At 35.9% G+C, this 23,319-nt stretch overlaps 1 protein-coding gene and 1 long non-coding RNA gene across 2 annotated transcripts; one reads left to right on the top strand and one right to left on the bottom strand.

The window, feature by feature from the left end:
* Positions 1–13,511: 13,511 nt before the first annotated feature.
* On the bottom strand, positions 13,512–15,747 carry LOC138348419 (uncharacterized). Its single transcript, XR_011221024.1, has 4 exons — positions 15,468–15,747; positions 15,219–15,289; positions 13,928–14,340; positions 13,512–13,827 (listed from the first exon to the last, which is right to left on the bottom strand). It is a non-coding gene; the product is annotated as an uncharacterized lncRNA (long non-coding RNA).
* Positions 15,748–18,785: 3,038 nt separating this feature from the next.
* LOC138348780 (uncharacterized) lies at positions 18,786–22,551 on the top strand. Its single transcript, XM_069298357.1, has 5 exons — positions 18,786–19,001; positions 19,076–19,348; positions 19,402–20,250; positions 20,340–20,484; positions 22,043–22,551. Exons 1-5 carry the CDS (start codon positions 18,786–18,788, stop codon positions 22,549–22,551), a joined length of 1,992 nt encoding a protein of 663 aa, XP_069154458.1.
* The last annotated feature ends 768 nt before the right edge of the window (positions 22,552–23,319 follow it).

Genomic DNA, 23,319 nt, shown 5'->3' with positions numbered 1-23,319 from the left:
TCGAGTGCCAACCACGTTCCTAGTGTAGGCTCGGGGCGTGACAAACTTGGTATTAGAGCACAGAGTTCAAAAGTCCTAAGGAGTCTGTGAAGCAGTGTCTGTAGAGTCCTAGTTATTTGTGTGAAGTGCTCCACAACTATAATTAGGAGGCTACAACATTTAGGAAATTCCTCACTTTGAACTTTAGAGTTTACCTCTAAAAATTTTCTATCTAAATCGTGGCAATTTTATCCCATATTTTTTCAAGAATGTAGCAACCTGATACAATATTTATGTCAGCATGTGATAATCTGATCCAAGTTAGCATGTATTAATGTGGCAATCTGATCTCTAATCACACACCACAATCAATATCATAAGTACATCATCAAGATTGTACATTTAGATCATGATATCATGGATATATACTTCATCTATCTCGATTAAAATGACATGATCAATATTGATACATTCTTATACATATATTCATAACATGCACATATCACACAATTTATGAAATCACAACCATCACCTACGGTTTTCCCATTCATTCCTATTAAGAAAGAAACGAAGTTCAACCCTTGTTCTTTCTTTGAGTTCGTCTTCAAGGTTTTGGCCCTACATTACTAAACATTCAAGAATGAGTTACTTCGATAGGTTAAACATAGATTAAAATTAAAAAAATTCCTTCTACGAGATACCATTGATTAATGCGGGAATTTTATTCCAGAATATAACTAAGTACACTCGATCAATCATCAATTCTCGAAATCAAGCACTAACACCAATTATTTTGCAAGTCTACAACTTTTTTCTTCATTGAATTTACTCGGAGAATGAATTTCCACACATATATCTTATTATTAATTTCATATATTACAAGATAATCACCTATTTATAACTAATCAATGCATAAAAACCTAACATGCCTAGGTGCCTAACATGCCTAGGAAAGCTCTTTCTACTTTTTTCCTTAACTTGAAATAACTTTTCTGGAGTTCCTAGCGTAGTTTACAACCTATATGTCATTTTTGGAAGTATGGAAAATAAGGACTTCTCGAGTTTTAAATCATGCCTCATTAATCCCACTGCAGTGGTGTAAGTTGCCTTTGCAACACCTCTCTCGTTGTAGCGGTATAGTGTCTATATTTTTCATTGAATTTTTCCATTGTCCATTCACGATTGTTCATGTCGTTACACTTGTTACCAATTTACCACTTGTTCTTCCACGAATGACTAAGGCTCATTTTTTTCACACACTCTCACTTCAAGAAGATCCCAGCAAGCGAAACGACACTTACACGCAACGATGAATGTTTGCAACCTCTGATGACTCGAAACGCAAAAGAGTAGATGCACACTAGAACGGAGGGTTAAAATGCACTACAAAAAAGGAGTACTAGGCTTCTATTCTAAGTTTATAAGAATCATGCGAATGTGAAAATTAACCAAGTCTAAAATTTTCCAAGCCCTGCCTGCTAGAACGACACACTGCAGTGGGATATTAGGGCAGTTAAGGGGGAAATGGCAATTGTTTCCCTCATTTTCCCTTTTCTCCCTTATTGAACTCTCTCAAAAATATCACGATCATTCTTCTCCAAATCGTCAAAATTAAGGTATGTTTCTTGATTTTAGCTCTTATTAATTCCTTGCTTCGTTTAACAATATTGAATGTTAATTAACTAATCGAATCGGTATGATTTTACATAGTTATAGTCAAAATTGAACTAGGTGGCTATATGTTTTAAAGAATCGTAGTATGTTTACTTCCCTTCTGTCCCCAACATTTAAAAAATGTCCCAGGTGTAAGGATTCTGCAAAAACATGGGTAAATTAATAGGAAACGGGGTGGGTATTTGAAAAGTCGTCCTGCCATGAACTTGGATCTTTTACTTTATTTAGGGGTTATTTGGTTGAATTACTTGCTAAATCGTGTTCTAAGGTAGTTAATATACTCTAAAATAATGAAAATTGATCAAAACAAAGATCTTGGGATGAAACATGCCATTTTCTCATCTGAAGTTCATCCCAAATAAAGGCCGTTCTAGTGGCGTGCATCATCCCACTGTAGCGGGATGATGGCCGCTACAATGGGATGGCCCCCACAAGTAGCTTGACCTCCTTTTCCAAAAAAAACTTCTTTCTTTTAGGCTTTCCCATTTGGTCTATGCTATTCTAACTTGCCTTATTCTAGCAGGTTTTCTAAAAATAGCCTGTCAAAATGACGATAATGCACATTTCATTCGGTTTCTAAATGCCTCTCGTCGAGAGAGGCATCACGACTATCATACTATAGGGTTCTACTGTGAGAGGGTGTTGGTATTACCCAAAGTGAAGGAGAGAGCTCCATGTTTCTAGGCTCTTTTAATTGAGTTTGGGTGGTTACCGCTTACTGAGCCTCCCTCAGATCCCCGCTCTACTTGATAAGGAAATTATATTCCATTCTCCCTATATTACACTAGGATGACACTTACCCAGTTATTCGGTTCAGGGAGTCGATATTCCCATGAACGCCATTACTATGAATGAGGTGTTCGAGGTGCCTGAGGTACCAAACATGGTGTATGTGGCCGAGCTTAGGGAGATGGATTTAAAATGTATTTGGGACACTATTGTGGATCCTGCAAAATGCAATCAGGTTTATTGGGATATAGAAGAGGGAATCAGAAATGTTTATCAGTTGGAGGATGTTAAGAGGTAGCTACACCTGGTATCGAGGAGGATTTATCCGTTAAGAAATTGTACTCACGTCACCTTTCCTCGGCTCTGGTGGTGGCAAGTGATATATAGGGCATACAGCTAAATGTGTGGGCACAAATTATTTCTAAGTGAAAGATGTTCTAAAAGGGTAACAAGAAGGCATTCTTCCTTCCCGACATTATCACTTCCCTAAGCAAGAGGGAAGGAGTGTCGTTACTCGATGTTAATGAGGTACTCCCTTTGGATCCCCGATTCATCCCTTTATAGTTCAGATAGGTTCTACTTCTACAGGCAAGAGGAGGAGGACGAGCAAAGCTAGTAATAGCAGGGATGCTGCAGGTGCAGACGACGAGGACCCACTCTCAGATGCACGAGTCCTAATGGATCTGGAGATGGTGCGGTATAAGATTGTGAGAGACAATGCCAACTTCACCCTGATACCCCCTAAAATTGCCCTGGAGGAAGATTTTCTCCGATGCCAACTGCGGCATGAGAGGAAGAAGAATCTGGAGAGTATGATGATTCAGCTTTAGAAGGAGGTGAGGACTATTTTTACCTTTCGTTCCCGGGCAGGAACTGTAGCGGAGAAGAAGGACTAGCTCATGTTTCCAGAGTCTACGGAGGCCAAGATTGGCCTAGTGCCCTCGGATGTGTTGAATTCTAACGCCGACACCTCTTTGTCTGAGTATTTTTTAAATCCCTTTTCTTCGCCATTCTTGGATGTGTATTTTAAACAACTAATTTTATATTCTGTCTTTCAGCAGTACTAAGTTTTTGTACCACGTGGATGCTTGTTTTGGGCTATCTGAGCTAGTTGTTTTAAAGTTCGTAAGCTATTTCAGTTACTACTTTTTTTTTGAACATTGTTTTAGTAGTCGTAGGGACTGGTTTGGATCCATTCCGGGTGGTTATTTGAAAACACGGAACCACATAAATTTTTGGCGATTTTTTGTCCCACATTAGCGGGATAATCCCTCTATAGCGGCAACACGCAAGTGGGAAAAATCCTGCTGCAATAGCTATGACGGAATCAGAACCTTGATTTCAAACGTTTGGGTACTTTTAAACTTTCCTATATTTTTCCGACCTTCCTTTTGCACCATCGAATTGGGATTCTGAATTTAATTAACTAGGAAACACGATGTTCAGGTTCTTAAGCAGGAATGTATTATTCACATTCCTAGGATACACCCAGACATCAAATCATGCACAACTTTAACAATTCGGTAAGAAATTTAGGCAATCCACTAATACTACCATATAATTGATTCATTCGACGAGCAAGGTACCGTAGAAATAATTCAAACAACAACGTACAACATTGTTAAATATAAACAGCAAGGCACACGTTTCCAATTATTTCATATAGCAAGATATACACATTCACGGTTCTCCAATTATGACGCACACGCAGTTCAATGCATTAGTTAGTTCATCCCATACATGATCATTATAGACCATTCATTCTCTTTATAGCCCCTAGAGTTAGATATTAATTGGACCATTCAAGTTCCAGTTGATTTGTTGGTTGAAGGATTAAAGGAGTGGAACGACTTCCTAGAATGCTTCCTAGCCTCTTGTAGAGTAAATGTGGACGTCAACACACCAATCCACAAAATCCTACGTCGCATTTTTCTCTTGTAGGGAAGACCGGTAACCGTGGATCTAATACAAATTTATCACGACCCAACCCACCGGGCCGTACGGGCACCCACTCAAAAACCTAACTATGAGAACCCTCATATCCTAATACAGAAAATATGGGGAACTTAAAGAAGACAAACAACAAAGTTAAGGATATTAAATAAATAACTCTTTTTAAATACACTCTTTTTAAAACTTGTAAGTTAATTTAACAAACCCATGGATCTACTAATAGGTACAACAGATACTACGAATAACAATGGACAATAATTAAATAAGAACACAACTCCTACTATGCAGAAGGAAGAGACGAAGCTACTAGAGGAATTTTTCATCTTCACCTAATAAAAAACTACCAATCCTGCATCAAGACGATATCAAAAAGACAGAGCAAGAGTAGGATTAATATAACTACACAGACTGGTATTCATCATCAATCAAACCGATGCCCACCTCATAAATATAAGAAAACAATAAGAGGTTCATGTATGTACCAGTCGTTTCTCAACCCTTACCCTTTCTTACAACACCCTGAACTTAAACCAATGCTCTAGACTCTAACAAATTTCATTCCAACTTCTAACACTTCTAGTTTTATTTAATCATAGCCTAAATATTGCTAACCACATTCGATAATCCAAAGTACAGCTAACACCCTTTTCTACCAATCAATCTCGTCACATTCTAAAATTGTCATTACCTTATCTACCCCCCAAGCCACATAATTTTGCCTTACTTACCCAAACAACGGCTCAACTATTCTCTCTCTTTTTCTGACAAGTACACTACATAAGGTATTTATAGATCACCCCATGCTCAAATTATACATATGGTTCCACTTATACCCTATCATCATTAGTTAAAGAAGAATAATCACAAATGTAAATGCATTGCAATAGTGGAATATAACATGTTTCTCATTAAAACTTATCACAAGTTGTTGGTTCTCTCACGGAATCCAAACTCAAACTGTTAGTGCACCGGCGTGGTATCCAATCCAAGTTATCTTGACAAAACATGGTAATCCTATCCCATATTTATGTCAACCAATAGAAATCTGATCCAATATTATACCAGAACGTGGCAATTCGATCCAAGTTAGCTTGTCGAAATCTGGCAATGCAATCCTAAATCACAGACCATAATCACAATCATAAGTACATCATAAAAATCATATATTGACATGATGATTTCATGGATATATTCATAATCTATTTGGATTATGATGACCTGATCAATATTACAACATTCATATATGTACAAGAATCATAATAAAGCAAGAACATACACACATCGCACAGTTCATGAAATCACAACCATTACCTACGGTTATTACCCTTGATTCTTTTTACACAAGAAACCAAGTTTTTCCCTAGTTCTTTCTTAGGGTTCATCTTTAGGGTTTTAACCCTACATTTCTAAACATTAAACAATGAATTACTTTGAAGGTTAAATCTAGCATAGACCGAATTCATTTTCTTCTACCGGATACCCTTTATTTATGAGGGAATTCTTCTCAAAAATAACTAAGAACACTTGATCAATAATCAATTCGCTACATCAAGAACTAACCATAATTATGTTGCAAGTCTATTCATTTTTTCCATGATATTTACTCAGTGCATGAAGGTCCACATGTATCTCTTATTATTAATTTCATATATTACAATATAAGCAAGAATATACAACTACTCAATGCATAAAAACCGAACTACCTGGGCGCCATGCAACATGTACGAATAATTATCTCTTTTCTAGTTTTTCCAAATTCGATGTAGTGAATTTGGCCAAGATCTTGAAAGACTGCTCCATCCCCACTCTAGAAAGCTTCTTTTCCTTCTTTCTCAAGCTTGAAATAACTTTTGTGGGTTTCCACATTAATTTATGACCTATATGTTATTTTTTTAAAGATGATAATATAAGGATTTCTCGAGGTTTGGATTTTGACTCGCCAAACCCACTGCAGCGGGGTAAGTTGTCGAGTAGTATTGTTGCATGAGTAACACGTTGTATCGTGATAGTTGCCATACTTTTTAGGATTTTCTCCTTCTCCATTAACGACGGTTCAGGTTGTTAGACCATGTAACCAAAGTGGGTAAAAAGGGTCATACCTTTTAGATGACTCATTTATGTTTTTTTTTGTATAGAGTAGTGGATCCGCTTAAGAGTGGGTTCAATACTCCGGTAAAATATAAGACAGTTCTCGAAGTGTGGGCTAGACGTTGTATCATCACTTAAATGTTAGTGATGGTTGTCGATTAGAATGCCTTCAACACAAAGTTTATTTTGCATTTTTTATATACAAACAAAGTTTATCTTGTATTCCTGTATACAACTTTAATATATCATATTTTTAAGTACATGAAGTTACTATCTACGATTTAAAAAGTATTTATTTATAATGTATCTTTACTACTACTGATATTGAAATGTCTTGAGTAGGTTGAGTTGAGATGAGGTATGTTATTTATATAGTTACAGTTCAAGCTTATGTCTTGTTTAAGATTTCCCCTCACATTCTTGAACATTTCATGTATTCACGCTATTTGGCATGTTCATCATTCAGATACAGGAGATCACGATCAACATCTAGCGCTTTGTTGATCCAATTGAGTTATAGAGTTGTTTGGTGAGTCTCTTTGCTTCTAGGGGAACCCTTTATTGTGTTTTGTGATATCAGTTTGTTATTATGATCTGGGGTCTTGTACTAACACCCCTTATAAGATTAGGCAAGGCAAACGAGCAGAAAAGAAAAAGGAAAATGCGAAGAATGAGAGGAGGAGGATAATGCGGAGGACAAGGAGAAGGAGGATGATAAGAAGGGGAATAATAAGGAAAATTAGTAGAGGAGGAGGAGGAGAAAGAGAAGAACAAGGAAAAGAAGGGAGAAAAGAATAAGATGAGAATTATGACGATAGTATCAGCGCTGGAGAGGAAAGATCAAGTTAATATCATGGTTTACATGAGTCCCAAGGGTTTTTGGTGTGACTTTGTGGCCATTTAGCGCTTTAGCCTTTGAATTTTTTATTATGTTTAACTTTGGTTAATATAGTTGATAAACACACCAGGAAAAAAATTGTGTGAGCGCTCTTAGTTTCGAAAATACAACTTTTGTCTAGAAGAACCCTTCATGCGCTTCTCGAGGCTTCTGGTCTTATTTTTTGGGTTGTTGTTGAAATAGTCTAAAAGTGACATTTTTGTTTGGGGATCACTTTTATCGATATGACATAGTATAGAAATTCTGCGGTTCCATTGTGTCCATAATGTTGAATAAAGGGGGTAGCATATCTAGTTAATCTTAACCAAATCTTGAACGAATTCCAAGGGTCCTTTTGGAGACTTTTAAAAATAAAAATATCAAAAAAATTGTCATTGGTGTAGCCATTTAGCCACTAGAATTCAGTCGTTTATATGGAAAAATCTCATATACAAACCCATTTTGAAACTTCGGTATTCGATTTCTAGACCTTTGTTTTGGGTAATTCAAAGGCAGTGTATTTGGGTTTGCATTGGCTCTATGGGTGACTTTCTGGAGCGTGTCCAAAATTTCTAAGGTGGTGTATATGTGTTGTAAGTGGTTTCCTCAAGTGTTTTTTTTTTGTACAGTTTTTTTTGTTTGTTGTTGACTAGAGCTTTTCCAAGCCTCTAGAGCTGTTCTGTTTTGGACACAAGTTGGGGATAGGGTTTAGGGACCTCTTCACAATGTCATTTCAAAAAATTCTGAAGCAGGTCTCATATTTCCCAATTTTGACTCCATAATTGATCTGTCTCTGATTTCCCATAAAGTAGTTTCTAAATGACCATGTTGATAATGTGATTCTATTTTTTGACTATGTGGTAACAGGCTATGGTCATTCGATAGGGAAAAACTTTGGCAGAGTGATTGAGTTTTACTGTGTAATTACACGCTAAATTATATGAATCTAGGTGGGCAAGTAGTATTTTTCTCTTATTCTTCTTCTTCTTGCTCTTCTTCTTAGCATCCATGTTTTAGGGTTGATCTTTCAGTTGTTGAGTGTTAGGACCATGTTGCGGCGGATTTTTTATTTGTGGGTATTTTTGAATTACCTGTTGGGATGTTTTTTGTTGCATGCATAGTTTTTAGTTGGATGTTTATTTATCTCGGAATCTATATTTTTCCATCGTCTAGGATAGACTAGCGTTTCTTTATAGCCATGCACATGTTTGACTTTGCTATGTATCTGACGTCGATTTAACTCGACTAGGTCCTTGTAGACCGGCATACAGAACTTGCGTCTAATAGTTGAGCCTAGATTTGGGCTTTTTATTTCATGTGATCGTTTTGTCTTCTCTCCCCAATATTGTGATGTCGATGCTTTATCATACGCAAAGTATTTTCCTTGTTTGGGTGTTTCGCTGTATGTTCTGGTGTGATGCAGTTAGTAGTGGACGTCAATCCATGATGGCTTGGAGTTGATTAACCCGTTTCCAAATGGTGGTAATGGACGTCGATCCATGATATCTTGGAATTTGAGATCCTTTTCGGAGTGGTTTTACTAGCACACTCTTGCTAGCATTGGTAGGGCCCCCGAGTGTGATAGCTGACTCACATGACTTGCGTTGTTGGGTAGGGCCCTCAGCGGGTTAGTTGGCTGGGTACTACATGGGAGAATGGATTTGCCAACAAATTATTTCGTTGCAATATATTTAATGTTGTTGCCAAAAGGTCTTTTAGTAACAAAAAAAATGTAGAACATTGTGGCCTAAAAGGTTGTTGGGAAATATTTTGCAACAACAAAAAAAATATTGTTGTCAAAAGTTAACTTACACAACAAAAAAAAAACTTATCACCATAAATTATATTTTATTTGTAAAAATTACACTATTGTTTTTTATGAAAATATATAGCAACCAAAAATATTGTTGCAAGAAATTATTATTTTTCCCAATAAAATTAGTAGTTGCAAATAATGTGGTAAGAAATCCGTGAACAATCTATTATTTAGACTTTTAGCAAAAAAACATTATTGTGTCTATAATTACATTTTTTATCAACAATTAGTCATAACATTTAAACTATTTGTGAATAAATATTTCTGGCAAATGTTTATTAACAACTTATTATTAGTTGATACATGTATAGTTTACATTTAAATTTAATAGAATCCATAAATGCATAAATAAATCAATGCATTCATGCCTCTCTCTCACTCACTCTTTCTCTCTCTCTCTCTCTCTCTATATATATATATATATATATATATATATATGAAATATCAAATGTCAATACATTCCAAACAAAACTTCCTACATAAGATGTCTTAATTTACGTAATGAATAAAAACATAATATAAAAAATATCATTAAGTTGTACTAATCTACTAGTAACTTAACAAGTAAATGTTTCTCCAATATCTTGTGCATGACATGAATCATATAGTAAATAGTGTAGGTTTAAGCACGTTCATCCTAAAAAAGAAGATACATATAATTTCATTTAAGAAATTAATGAAAAGAATATATTCAATGTAAATTTATAAAGGAGGTATGAAAACAATAATATATATGTAATTTTGTCTTTAGCTTTGTGGGGGTTGGCAAGCTAATTCAAATAGATCTTTCACTTAGATGATAAATAAGACTAAATAGTGACACATGAACTCATATAATATATGCACAACTATAATGGGGAAAGTAAATTATAATACAATCAACTCATCTTTTCAATGACTACTCAATATCGAAAAAGAATGCTCTTTTGACGATCACATGAGCACAATGAGCTGATTTATTAGAGAACAAGACATCTTTTTTGTTTGATGTATTATTCTCTAACAAATAATCTTATGGTGCTTATTTGGTAGTAAAACAGAAGATTTCGAGCCTTATCTTTATAGAAGTTTAACTAATAATAACAATCATATACTTATGCCATTAAAAATAAATAGATAAAACATTAGAGGTTAACTTTTCAATTTCACTAGTCATTCAAATCAACAATCCAATGATAAGACATAAAAAAAAATGATAAGACATAAAGAACATTAGCATATTGAAATTGGATTTTCTTACAAAATGGACAAGCCATTGTATAGTCAATCATTAAAAAAAATATATTAACAATATAAGCACTTTTTTTAATTCTTTTTATAAATTTAACATTGTAGTTACCATATCAAGATACTATGACCATTTAAAAAACAAATCAGATATTGTTTTTAAAGAATCTACCTAAAAATATATGACTTGTTTAAGAAGAGCTTAGTGTTTCTCTTTGTTTTGTCAATTGCCTCAGAAGTGCGGAGACCCGGTCCTCTGTAGAGTATGAAAAACTCGTCAAGTTGTCAAAGTGGTGGAAAGCTTAAAAAGTTGTCTACGTCAAGAAGTTGGTGAAGCGGCTGAGTAATTCCCCAATTTGAAGTGACGAGGTTGTTTCTTTGATGGGTAAAAACTCTTCATGGTGTAAATCAAATTATAAAACAACTCATTTACTCATTCATTGAAAGAGAAACATTTTCAAGCTTCAAGAACAACAAGTGAACTGATAGAAGTGCTTTCATTTCCTTTTGTACTTGCTACATTTGTTTTATTGTTATCATTCTTATATTGAAGGATTCATTTAAATTATGAAAGAAGCATTTCAAACCCGGGTGGATCATTGTAAGGGCTAGTTTAAGGGAAACTTAAGTCTCTATTAATAAAGGAAGATTAGTATAGAGAACAATATTGTATCTGCTTAGGCTAAGCTAAGTAATAGGAAGTATTACTTAGTGGGAAGATTAGTAGGAAAATCTCTTATTTCAATCGGATTTTACTTTTGCTTTTTCAAGATTAGTGGAAGCGGTTTGAGAAGTCCTATTGAGAACAGGTCGTGGCTTTCCTCCCTTGAGCAAGGAGGTTTTCACGTAATGTTGTTTGTCAATCTTTACTTTTTGTATTTTTTCTTTATTGTTGTTATCAGTGTATTGAGGACCTGGTCCCATCAATATTAGTGAATGTATACATTCCAACAAGTGGTATCAGAGCTTTACTTTTCATATTGGTTAACACTAGGAAAAGGAATATCCTGAAGGAATGGCTACTCCACCGAATATGGATAAAGGACGATCATCTACTAGGACACCTCGTTTCATCGGCTAGTACTATGGATGGTGGAAAAATCAAATGCATGAGTGCATCAATGCAGAGGACACCAAGCTATGGGATGTTATTCTTGATGGTCCTTATATTCCCCTTGAAGAGGTAAAGGTCCGAGATCTCACCACTACTGTGGTAAACATAGAAAGGAATAGAGTGAAGTTGACTGGAAAAAGATTGAAAAGAACTACAAGGCGAAAAAGATTCAAATATGTAGTATTGGTGCTGACAATTACAATAGAATTTCGCTTGTGAAACTGCATAGGAGATTTGAGAATGTCTTCAAATGGAACATGAAGGAACTAAACGGGTGAAGGAGTTAAAGGTTGACACTCACTACTCAATATAAGAACTTTGTAATGAAGGAGGGTGAAACCATTTTTGAGATGAACAATTTAATACCATCACCAATGATCTTAGAGGCCCGGAGAACCCATTCCAATTTGCAAGCAAGTTTGATAAAATTCTTAATGTGCTTCCAAAAACCTAGGAAAGCAAGGTTGACGCAATCAATGAAGCTAAGGATCTGATGTTCCTTTTTATGGATGAGTTGATAAGGAATTTGCAAAAATATAAGTTAAAAGTGAGGAAGGACCTCAGTGAAAGTTAGGAAGAAAGAGAATTTCATTGTACTAAAATCGTCTCAAAGTGAGATAACTGAGGAGGAAGCTGAGATGGCATATGTCAAAAAAAGGTTTCAAAAGATCATAAAAAGCATGGAGGATTTCAAAAGAAAGCGTCAACCATCAGAATTATTACAAAAGTTATTTGTTCCATAAGTGTAGTAAGCCTAGTTTTATTAGAGATTAACCTATTCAAAAGAAGGAATCTCATGAAAACAAACATCGGAAGAAGGACCTAGTCCCAGAAAACTCTCAGATGAAGGCTTATGCTGATCAGTTGGTGAGAAACGCTTTTTCTGTGTGGGGAGATAATTTAAGTGAGTCAGAAGGAGATTTAGAAGACCATGAGGATGTCTCAGTGATGGATATTAAAAATTATGAGAGTGCGTTCAACCCAATATTCTCCTTGATGGAGAAATCTGATGATGAAGAAGACTCCAATGAGTTATCTGATGACGAAGAAGACTCCAGTGACTTAACTCGCTTTGAACTAAAAGATGATCTAAATTATCTTCCAGCAAAAAAATTGAGAAAAAATTGTTGCTTTGCTTATAGATTTTTTGGACGAGTATACTATTTAAAACTTAATGTTGAATGAAAATTAAGTTTGTGTTGTGATGAAAATACAGATCTGTATATTTAAAGTTTCTTAAATAAGTGCAAGAATAGGAATGTTAAAATCTAGCAACATAACTCTTGAAAAAATGGCCTAGCACCTTAGTGAATGATAAAAGAAAACTTAGTATTTTATTAGAAGAATTGTAGGACAAGCTTAAAATCTCCTAATCTAACTTAGTTGCTTTTCTTTAAACTAACTCCCAACTGAGAAAAGATCTTAGTAGGATAAAGGAAGAGTTGAGGCACTCCCTTAAATGGACTGACTCTTACAAGATTATTTTTAAATGTCTCAACAGAGTTTCAATGGGGAAAAAGGGTTGGGATGCTGACCTATAGAATCCACTTATAACCCTCATAGTAAATATATGTTTGTAGTTGATAATCTCTAAAGTACCCATTGTGGGTGTAATGGCCATCTAAAAGAGAATTTTGATAAATTGAAAGGAGTTAAAGAAAGGTATATGAAGTTTGTCAAATCCAAAAAAGATAAAGAAAAGAAATAATGGGGACCTGGTCCTCGTGCTTAATTTGTCAGATGTGACAGAAATGTGTAAAAGAAACAAAAGAGACTCGGTCCTCGCTATCATTTTAGAATGAAGACCTTGCCTTGTTTGATGAGAAGGTTTCTTATTAAGCCTTTTGACAACTAATGGGAACTTCGTTATAAGTAATTCTTTTATAGAAGAGAGGAAGAGGTCAGTGGTGGTACATGGATTGTGGATGCTCTAGGCACATCACAGGTGATACTTTAAACTTCCTCTCTTTGAAAGCACACCAAGCTAGTGGTGATTTAATTTGGTAATGGAAAGAAACACTATATTTAAAAAATCAAAAGGATAGGGAGATCTGCTAACAATTCAATCAACAATGTGCACTATGTGGAGGGTCTCAAGTACAATCTTTGAGCATATCTCAGATTCATGATAGAGGAAATAAGGTCAATATCATGAACAAGTGTTTGGTTACAAACAATACAACAAAGAGGGTCACAATGTCTGCTACAAGGGTCAAAACATGTAACTTTATCTTGAATCTATTGAAGGAGATGATCTTTTCTGCCTGAGTGCTCAAACAGATGATGTTGATATATGGCACCGACGTCTGGATCATTTAAGCTACTCCTTGCTGAACAAACTTGTTGTTGGGGACCTGGACTGCCGTTTTCCTAAATTGAAGTTCACATATGATAGAAACGAATGCATGTGCAAAGGGAAAACAAAATAAATCATCATTCAAAGCCAAGAAAGAAGTCAACACATCCGTACCTCTAGAACTTCTTCATATGGATTTCTATGGAGCTGTTAGAGTGTATAGTGGAGGTGGTTAGAAATTTATTCTTGTTGTTGTTGATGATTTCTCCAGATATACGTGGAACGTGTTCTTGAAAACAAAGAATGATACAGCTGGAAAACTGATCATCTTCACCAAATCCATTCAATCTAAGCTAAATTGAAAAATCGGGAGCATCAAATTTGATCATGGCACAGAGTTTGAGAACTCTTACAGAAAAAGGGTTCTGCGCTGAATATGTCATAAACCACAAATTCTCAGCACCTATAACTCCTAAGCAAAATGGGGTTGTTGAAACAAAGAATAGACCATTGGTGGAAATTGTCAGGACCATGTTGATTAACTTACAACTTGCTGTGAATTTCTGGGCTAATGCAGTTAACACACCCTGTTACATGACAAATAGGTGCCTTATCAGAAAGAGATCAAGAAGACACCTTATAAGGTATTAAATGATAAAAGTCCCTCAGTTTTTTATCTTATGCCATTTAGATGCAAGTGCTTTGTATTGAACAATTGAAAGATGGCCTACGGAAGTTTGATGTCAGAAATGATAAAGGTGTTTTCATTGGGTACTCATCTACGAGCAAGGCATAAAGAGTTTTCAACGAAATAACTCTCTATGTATAAATTAAGCACACAATAACTCATTTACTCATTCATTCAAAGACAAACATTTTTAAGCTGCAAGAACAACAACGAACCGATAGAAATGCTTTCATTACTTTTTTGTACTTGTTGTATTTGTTTTCTTGTAATCTTTCATATATTGTAAGATTCATTTTAAATGTGAAAGAAATGTTTTAAACTCGGGAGACTCATTGTAAGGTCTAGGTTAAGGGTATTTAGGTTCTTACATCAAGTCTATATTAATTAGGTAGGATTAGTATAGAGAGCAATATTGTATCTGATCAGGCTCAGCTAAGTGATAGGAAATATTACTTAGTGGTAAGATTAGCATGCTAATCTCTTTTTGCAATTGATTTTTACTTTTGCTTGTTGAATATAAGTGGAAGCGGTTTGAAAAGTCTGGTTGAGAACATGTTGTGGTTTTCCTCTTTTGAGAATGGAGGTTTCCGCCTGTAGTTTATTTTCAATCTTTACTTTCTGTATTTTTTCTTTATTTCTGCTACTACTATATTGAGGAACTGGTCCATTAATATAAGTCGACGCATACATTCCAACACTTCTCATAGATGAATAAGCTCTAACTATCCTTCATTAATAAAGTCTCTTGTAATAAACTTGAAATTTAAAATTACTTACCCCAATGTCATTCATGAGACTTGGAAGACTTGCAACATATGCATCACTTTAATTGCTAATAATGTTGAGAACTGCATATTGAAGAACTCTTTATTAAGCATAGGTAATACAAGGAATTTAAAAGTGAATGATCTAACAAAGAGAAACTATTTTATAACATCAAAATAACCCAAACAAGTTTTTTAAGAATAGCATTGTTAAAATACTCCTTGAATCAAAATCAAGAAACTGAATCATTATTGCTTGTACCGTAGAAATTTTCATATGGGATACCAGTGTCTTTATGCCCTCTTTTACCATTTTATGATTAAACACTAGACGGGCTTCCATAACTTTCAAATTTTGTTACTCCTCTTCTAGTTTTTTGTGAACTTTAATTAGCTTGTCTTCAACACTCTCACGTTTTTGACGCTCTTCTTCTGTCTCTTTTTGTTGTGCATGTAGTTTCTCTTGAATTGAATTCACAGATCTCCCCCTTGTCTTAATTCCTGTGCTTTTACCACGCTAATATATATCCCGATTTTTCTCCCATAATTCTCACAAATGTTGCATTAGCAATAGGATCTACATCAATTTCCTCCTCATTTTCTTGAATTTGATCAGAAACAATTTATTTCACCTAATCTTGCAAAAGGGTAAAAAAAATTCATGATTTTAACATAATGTTTTAATAGTTTTATGCTCTTTAAAGATAAGAGCATGTACATTCAGCACAAAATATACATCATTAACCTAATGTTCGTTCTTCATGTGAGTCAACTCCCAAAGTTTCTAAAAATGTGGCTCTTTTCAAATGTTTGTATCTCTCTAACAAAAAAAATCAAATTGTGAAGTTTAATGAAGAATGATTGAAATTCACAAACATAGAAAAATCATTGATAAATAAGCCATATAGTTAATATTCCTAAGACAATTATTAAAAAAATTTATAGTTTAAAATAATTGTTTAAAATGTCAATATATTAAAAAATAAAGTGTATCCTAATATAATTATTTACCATCCTTTTATTTCTCAGTTTGACTTAATTTAAAAGAAAATGAAAAAAAATTCATTGCCCACTTTTCTCTCTATCATTTTTTTACCCAGATTTTCTCCTTTCTCTCACTATTATTACTCTATTAAATTGAAATACCTCCATTTTTCTAAGAAATGTCACTAATCATTCAACGGATTTTCAACCTTTGATACATGTAAATACACTGTCATGAACTATTTGATTTACTATGGTTTCACGGTACTTTCAATGAATTTTCCTTAAGTTTAGTATGTGTCTAAGGCCTCTTTAAAGTAGTTTTAATGCATCTTTCTCTGTGTTAGAAGGAACACTATCCAGAATGAAAACATTGAAGATGTTCTGAAAATTACATAAAAGATGACCTACGAGGCAATCGACGGTCCATAGTGGCAACCGTCTCCATGAAGATGTTGTGCAGCTAAGGAATGATCAGGGAATTCTTACTATGTGTTGGGCTACAGAAGAGATGATGGTCTGTCGTCTCATTGACGGTCCGTCCTGGTGATCCACTGGTGTTAACAGAATGTAGCCCCAGTACCCAATTTGAAAAGATTCTATGTGTGGAGCAACGAAGGCCATCGACGGACCGTCGTCATGTCAACGAACCATCGTCTTGGTCCTTCGATGTAACAGAGAGTTTGAGAAGAAAGCAGCTGAAAATAGAGTTGAAGTATGGATCAACGGAGTCGTCGACAATCCATCATTGCCTCGATGGTCCGCCGGGTTATCAATTGAAGACGCGTTTTTTGGATTGACTTTCTTTATTTATGTTTTCCTTTATGTTTAGGATTCTCTTATTATAAATAGGACCAAAAAACCTCATATTTGGGGTAGGACTCTTTGTTATTTTTATGATTTGTAATATTCGTTGTTGAATATGGGGTTTTGGAAAATACTTCATTATTCAGGAATTATTTATTGCATTTTTTTCTCGAATTCAAGTAATGTTTTGGATTTTCTTCAATCTCATCAAAGTAAGTACATGAATTCTTGTCCAAATTAATATGAATTGTGTAATTATGACCATGGGTAACTAAATCCACAACTAGGGTTGTGGCAACCATGGGTAACAAACAAAGTAAAACTAGAAAAAATAACAATTCTAGAATAGTGTCGTGCATGTATTTATAATTCTTTCGTTTAGAAGTATTTTTAATGGTGTCCAACATTAGAAATATCCTTGTTGCTACTTGCCAGACCAAGGAGGTAGATAATAAGAAAAGAATTACCAACGTATCTTTAGTATACATTATCTAATAGGCTAGTGTCGATTGGTGCGATTTAATAACTAAGCCATACATCGATTATGATGCTTTATATGAGGTAAAAGGTAAGGTTTAGTAGAAGTACACAAACATAGCCGGACCAAGGTGCGGAGTGAAATTCACTAGTTGTCGGACCATGGAATCAGGGATACATAACTTATCACTTTGCATAAAAGATACTAAGAAGGAGTTTTTATAGCTAGGGTTAATGGGTTATGAACGTATGGAGAACACTTAAACCCTAGTTTCTCTCATCATTTGATAAACATCAAATATTTGAAATAGCTACTTGTTTACTTAGACTTAATTAATTGCTTTTGTTACACAAAATCCCCCCTTTAATGGGTTGTTTCTAGAAAGGATTTAACTAAATAGAAGTAATCGTAGATTAAAGTTAAGTTTAAACCATTTTTCCTCGAGGGATCGACCCCAACCTACCATTTGGGTTCTTTACTATATATGACCGCTTAGACTTCTTTAGGGAAGTATAGTTTGAGCGTATCAATTTTTAATGCCACTGTCGGGGAAAGTGGCTTTTAGATTAACTTTAAGAACATTACCAAATTTTAGTCAACAATTTCCAGATTTTACTTTTTTTTTTTGTGTTTGATTCTCGCAAGTGTAGCTTTAGTGTATGCCAAGTACACGGAGTCGAGGAGAACCAATACTTCCACTTGATCCAGAACTAAACCGCACTCTTCGTAGAATACATGTTCAAAAAAATCATGCTTATATTGATGATGAGATCAACCCTAAAATTTGCTCGACAGTTGATGCTCATAATAAGTGGTTTTTTATAACCCTTGTGAAGGTAATCCGATGAGTAAACCTCCCGTCCCACACCCTCAAGAGTACTATAGGGGAAATGTTAACATCACTAACTCTAATGGGACACTTTTCCTACCTCCTCTACCACATGGTCATACTTTTGTGGTAACTAGTAGCTTGATGCATCTAGATGTTTGTTTTTTGGGCTACCATCCAAGGATCCATATGATCACATCGCCAAACTAAGTTTGGTATGTAAGAGTTGTGTAAGGAGTTCAGACTTAGACATGGATTTAATTGGATAAAGGGTGTTGCCTCTCTCATTGACGGGGGAGGCCGCAATTTGGTTTACTGAGTTGCCCTACAATTCATTCTATACTTGGGAGTAATTGAGGGATGTGCTCCTAGCAAGGTATTACCTTGTTTCTAAAAAGCTAAACAATAAAGATAAGGTGAACAACTTTGTGGCATTGCCAGGGAAGTCAGTAAGCAGTTCTTGGGATAGGTTCACCTCATTCATGAAAAGTGTCCCAAAGCACTGTATTGATGATGAGTCACTGAAAGAGTACTTCTATCGGGGGCAAGATGATAATAGTAAATCAATGCTTGATACGATTGTGGGTGGTTCTTATAGGGAGTGTACTTATGCAGAGATCACTGAGAATTTAGAGAATATCTTCCGAAATAATAAAGCTTTAAGCACTTTAAAGTCAGATACTGGGAGAAATACTTTTGTAGTGCAAGCTTCACATAACCCAGCTATAGATGAGATTCGTTAAGATATAATTCAAATGAGAACTGAGCTTAGGTTGGTGTTAAAACATGTCAACGGGGTGTAGAAAAGGTAAATGTGGTGAGCTATTTGGATAAACCACCACCGCTGGTTGATGAGTACTACTATGAAGAAGATTCTTATGCAGTGAATGAGCAGATGGGGGTTTCTGTCCGAACGTCCAAGGCTCCAATCAGTAAAATTGGCGCGAAGGTCAAGGAAATCAAGGTCGCAAGTACTGGAATTACAACCGAGAGGGTCACTAAATTCGAGATGGCAACTACAACAGCAAGAAAAACCTTAACCAGGGTAATTATGGTAACAAAAACAATCGGAATGGGCCGTATGTTCCACCTCATCAGGAAGTTTCTCCCAGGGATGGTGGAAGTAGTATGGCACGAGTTGAGGATATGTTGCAGAAGATGATGAGGAGGTTTGATGATAGTGATGAGCACGACAAAGAGTTGAGAGGTGATTTAGTAAATATTGGGCAAAAGGTGGATGTACATGCAATCTCAATAAAGCATCTTGAGTTGCAAATGTCCCAATTGTCTTCTACTGTGAACCCACGCCAAACGGGTACTCTTCCTAGCAATACTGTCCAGAATCCAAAAAATGATTGGCATTGTATGAAAGTTACTACTCGAGGGGGTAAGAAGACCATGGATCCACCTATGTCGTTTGGCGTCGAACATGAGAAGAGAGGAGATGATGAGGTAGAGGAATATAGTGGTGATTTTGTAGATAAATCGTGGAAAGAAGCTGAGACACCCCAAAAAGTTACCCCAATTCCTAGACAACCAGCTCCATTTCTGCAAAGATTGGTGAAAAAGGCCAAGAATTGTAAATACCAATGTTTTATTACTATGTTGAAACATCTTTCCATCAATGTCCCTATGATAGAAGCTCGTGAACAAATTCCCAGTTACGCCAAGTTTATGAAAAATATGGTCACTAAGAACAGATCGGATAGTTTTGAGGATGATGATCGGATGCAACACTGTAGTGCTATTGCTACAACGTTTCTTGTGCAAAAGAAAGAAGATCCGGGTGCTTTCACTATTCCATGTACAATCGTGTTTTTACACTCTGCTAAAGCATTATGTGATCTAGGGTCAAGCATAAACCTCATGCCTCTCTCTATTTACAAGAAGTTGAGTTTGTTTGAACCAAAGCCCACTGCGATGCGGCTACCGATGGTCAATCAAACGGTGAAGAGGCCTTTTGGGATATACATGATATTCTAGTAAAAGTGGAGTTATTTAATTTTCTTGCCGATTTTGTGATTCTTGATTGTGAGGTGGACATTGAGGTGCCTATTATTCTTGGGAGGTCTTTCCTTGCTACTGGTCATGCCTTAGTTGAGATTGAGAAAGGGGAGATGAAGTTTCGGTTGAACAATGAAGAAGCAACTTTCAACACTTGTAGGTCCATGAGGCAGAATGGTGAGCTCTAATTGGTATCTACGATATCCTAATAGGTTGAGAGTTCGTCCGAGGTGCAAATAGAAGAGCATCTTGGTGTTGAGGCACTAGCGGCAGTGATCATGAATTTTGAGAGTGACTGTATCAAACAATATGGGTCATTGGTTGCGGCACTTGATCGAGGTGATGTTCGGTTCAAACAAAAGAAATTAGATTTAGATATGAAGCATTGCGAGTCTCCATCCACGAAACCATCTATTGAGGAGGCTTTAAATTGGAGCTTAAGGCTCTACCACCTCATCTGAGGTATGTATTCTTGGGAAAATGTAACACTTTGCTAGTTATTACATCAGATTTGAATATGCAACGAGTGTTTGGTTTAAGTGTTGAAGAGGTTCAAGAGAGATATTGTGTGGACTATTGCGAATATTATTGGTATCTCTCCAGGTATTGTTCACATAAAATCCAACGCATGCCTGATCATAAGCCCTGTATTGAGAACCAAAGACTTTTAAATCCACCTATGCAAGAGGTAGTGAAGAAGGAAATTATTAAGTGGTTGGATGCCAGAGTCATATCCGATTACTGATAGAAGTTGGGTATGCCTTGTTCAGTGTGTGCCTAAAAAAGGGGGAATGATTGTGGTCATGAATGAGAATAATGAGCTTTTTCTAATGAGGTCGGTGACCAGATTGAGAGTGTGTGTGGATTACCAAAAATTATATGCATGTACTGAGAAGGACCATTTTCCTATGCCCTTCATGGATCATATGTAGGATAGGTTTGAGGAGAAGGGGTGGTATTGTTTTCTTGATGGTTATTCGGGTTACAACCAAATATCTGTTGCAGCAGAATATCGAGAGAAAACCACTTTTACTAGTCCTTATGGAACTTTCGTGTTCAAGAGGATGCCCTTTGGTTTATGTATTGCATCGGCTACTATTTAGAGATGTATGATGTCCAGATTCTCTGATATAGTGGGAACACCATTGAGGTATTTATGAATGATTTTTCTGTTGTTGGTGACTCGTTTGATCATTGTTTTAATCACTTGTCCGAAGTTCTCAAAAGATGTGAAGATTGCAATCTTGTGCTAAATTGGGGAAAATGCCCCTTTATGGTGAAAGAGGGTATTGTATTGGTCCATCGCATCTCAGAGAAGGGTATAGAAGTTTATAGAGCTAAAGTCGAGGTGATAGAGACACTCCCTCCACCCATCTCTATAAAAGGTGTGAGGAGTTTCCTTGGTCGTGCGGGTTTCTATCAGAAGTTCATCAAAGATTTATCATAAATTGCACATCCTCTTTGCAAGATTCTTGAGAAAGAGTGTAAATTTAATTTTGATGAATCCTGTCTGAAGGCATTTGGAGAGTTGAAAAAGAAGTTGGAGTTTGTGCCCATCATTATTACTCCACATTAGAGCAAGCCATTTGAGATGATGTGTGATGCTAGTGGGGTTGCCTTGGTATGTTATTGGGACAAAGGAGAGATAAAATCCTTCACCCCATTAATTATGCTAGTAAGGCCCTTAATGAAGCCCAAAAGAATTACATTGTGACTGAACAAGATCTCCTTGCAGTGGTATTTGCTTTCGAGAATATTTTCTCCTATTTTAGTGGAACTGGAGTTATAGTTCATACTGATCATTCTGCCTTCAGATATTTGATGGAAAAGAAGGATGCGAAACCAAGGTTGATTCGTTGGGTATTACTGTTGCAAGAATTTGACTTTGAAGTGAAAGATAGAAAAGGGACCGAAAATCAAGTTGTCGATCACTTGTCCCAACTAGACGATGGAGCTATGCCACAATTGGGTGAAAAGACTGAAATTGATGATACTTTCCCCACTGAGCATGTATTGGTGGCTTCTCAAGACTTGATTCCATGGTTCGCTGATTTTGCGAATTACTTGGCTAGTGATATCGTCCCATCTGACTTGTTCTTTTATCAAAGGAAAAAGTTCATGCATGATGTTAAAAATTTCTTTTGGGATGATCCATATTTATATATGAGTTGTGCCAATGGTCGTATACAGCGTTGTGTGCCCGAAGTTGAGATGTTGAGTGTCTTGGAGACATGTCAATCCTAGAATGTGGGTGGGCATCATAGTTGTATCTGGACAATCCATAAAATCATGCAATGTGGCTACTATTGGCCTAGAATCCACCAAAATGCTCATGAGTTCGCCAAGGCATGTGAGAGGTGCCAAAGAGATGGAGGTGTTTCTAGATGTCAAGAACTCCCTTTAAATCCCATTTTTGTAATTGAGTTTTTTGACGTGTGGGGTATTGACTTTATGGGCCACTTTGTGAGTTCTCATAGGATGAAGTATATTCTTGTGGCGGTTTATATGTGTCAAAATGGGTGGAAGCCATAGCACTTGCAAATAATAAAGGGAAGAGTGTCACCACTTTCTTGAAAAACAACATATTTTCCAGATTTGGCACCCCAAGGGCCATTATTAGAGATATGGGATCCCACTTCTGCAGCAAGTTGTTCAAAGGGTTGTTGGAGAAATAAAGTGTTAGCCATAATGTGGCCACGTTGAGCCATCCTCATACTAGTGGGCAAGTTGAGGTGTCAAATAGGGAAATCAAGCAGATTCTAGCGAAAGTGGTGAATGCGAGTAGAACGTATTGGTCAATAACCCTTGATGATTCTCTTTAGGCCTACTGTACAACATACAAAACGCCCATAGGTATGTATCCATACCAACTAGTATATGGGAATGCTTGTCACTTGCCGGTTGAGTAAGAGCATAAGGCCATATGGGAAATGAAGAAATTGAAGATTGATTGGAATGAAGCAGTGGAACAAAGGTTTAATTGGTTAAATGAGCTTGATGAGTTTCTCTTGA

Source organism: Solanum lycopersicum, chromosome 5 (genome assembly GCF_036512215.1).
Source record: "Solanum lycopersicum chromosome 5, SLM_r2.1".
NCBI classification, from domain to species: Eukaryota; Viridiplantae; Streptophyta; class Magnoliopsida; order Solanales; family Solanaceae; genus Solanum; species Solanum lycopersicum.
This window is presented reverse-complemented; position numbering and strand designations above follow the sequence as displayed.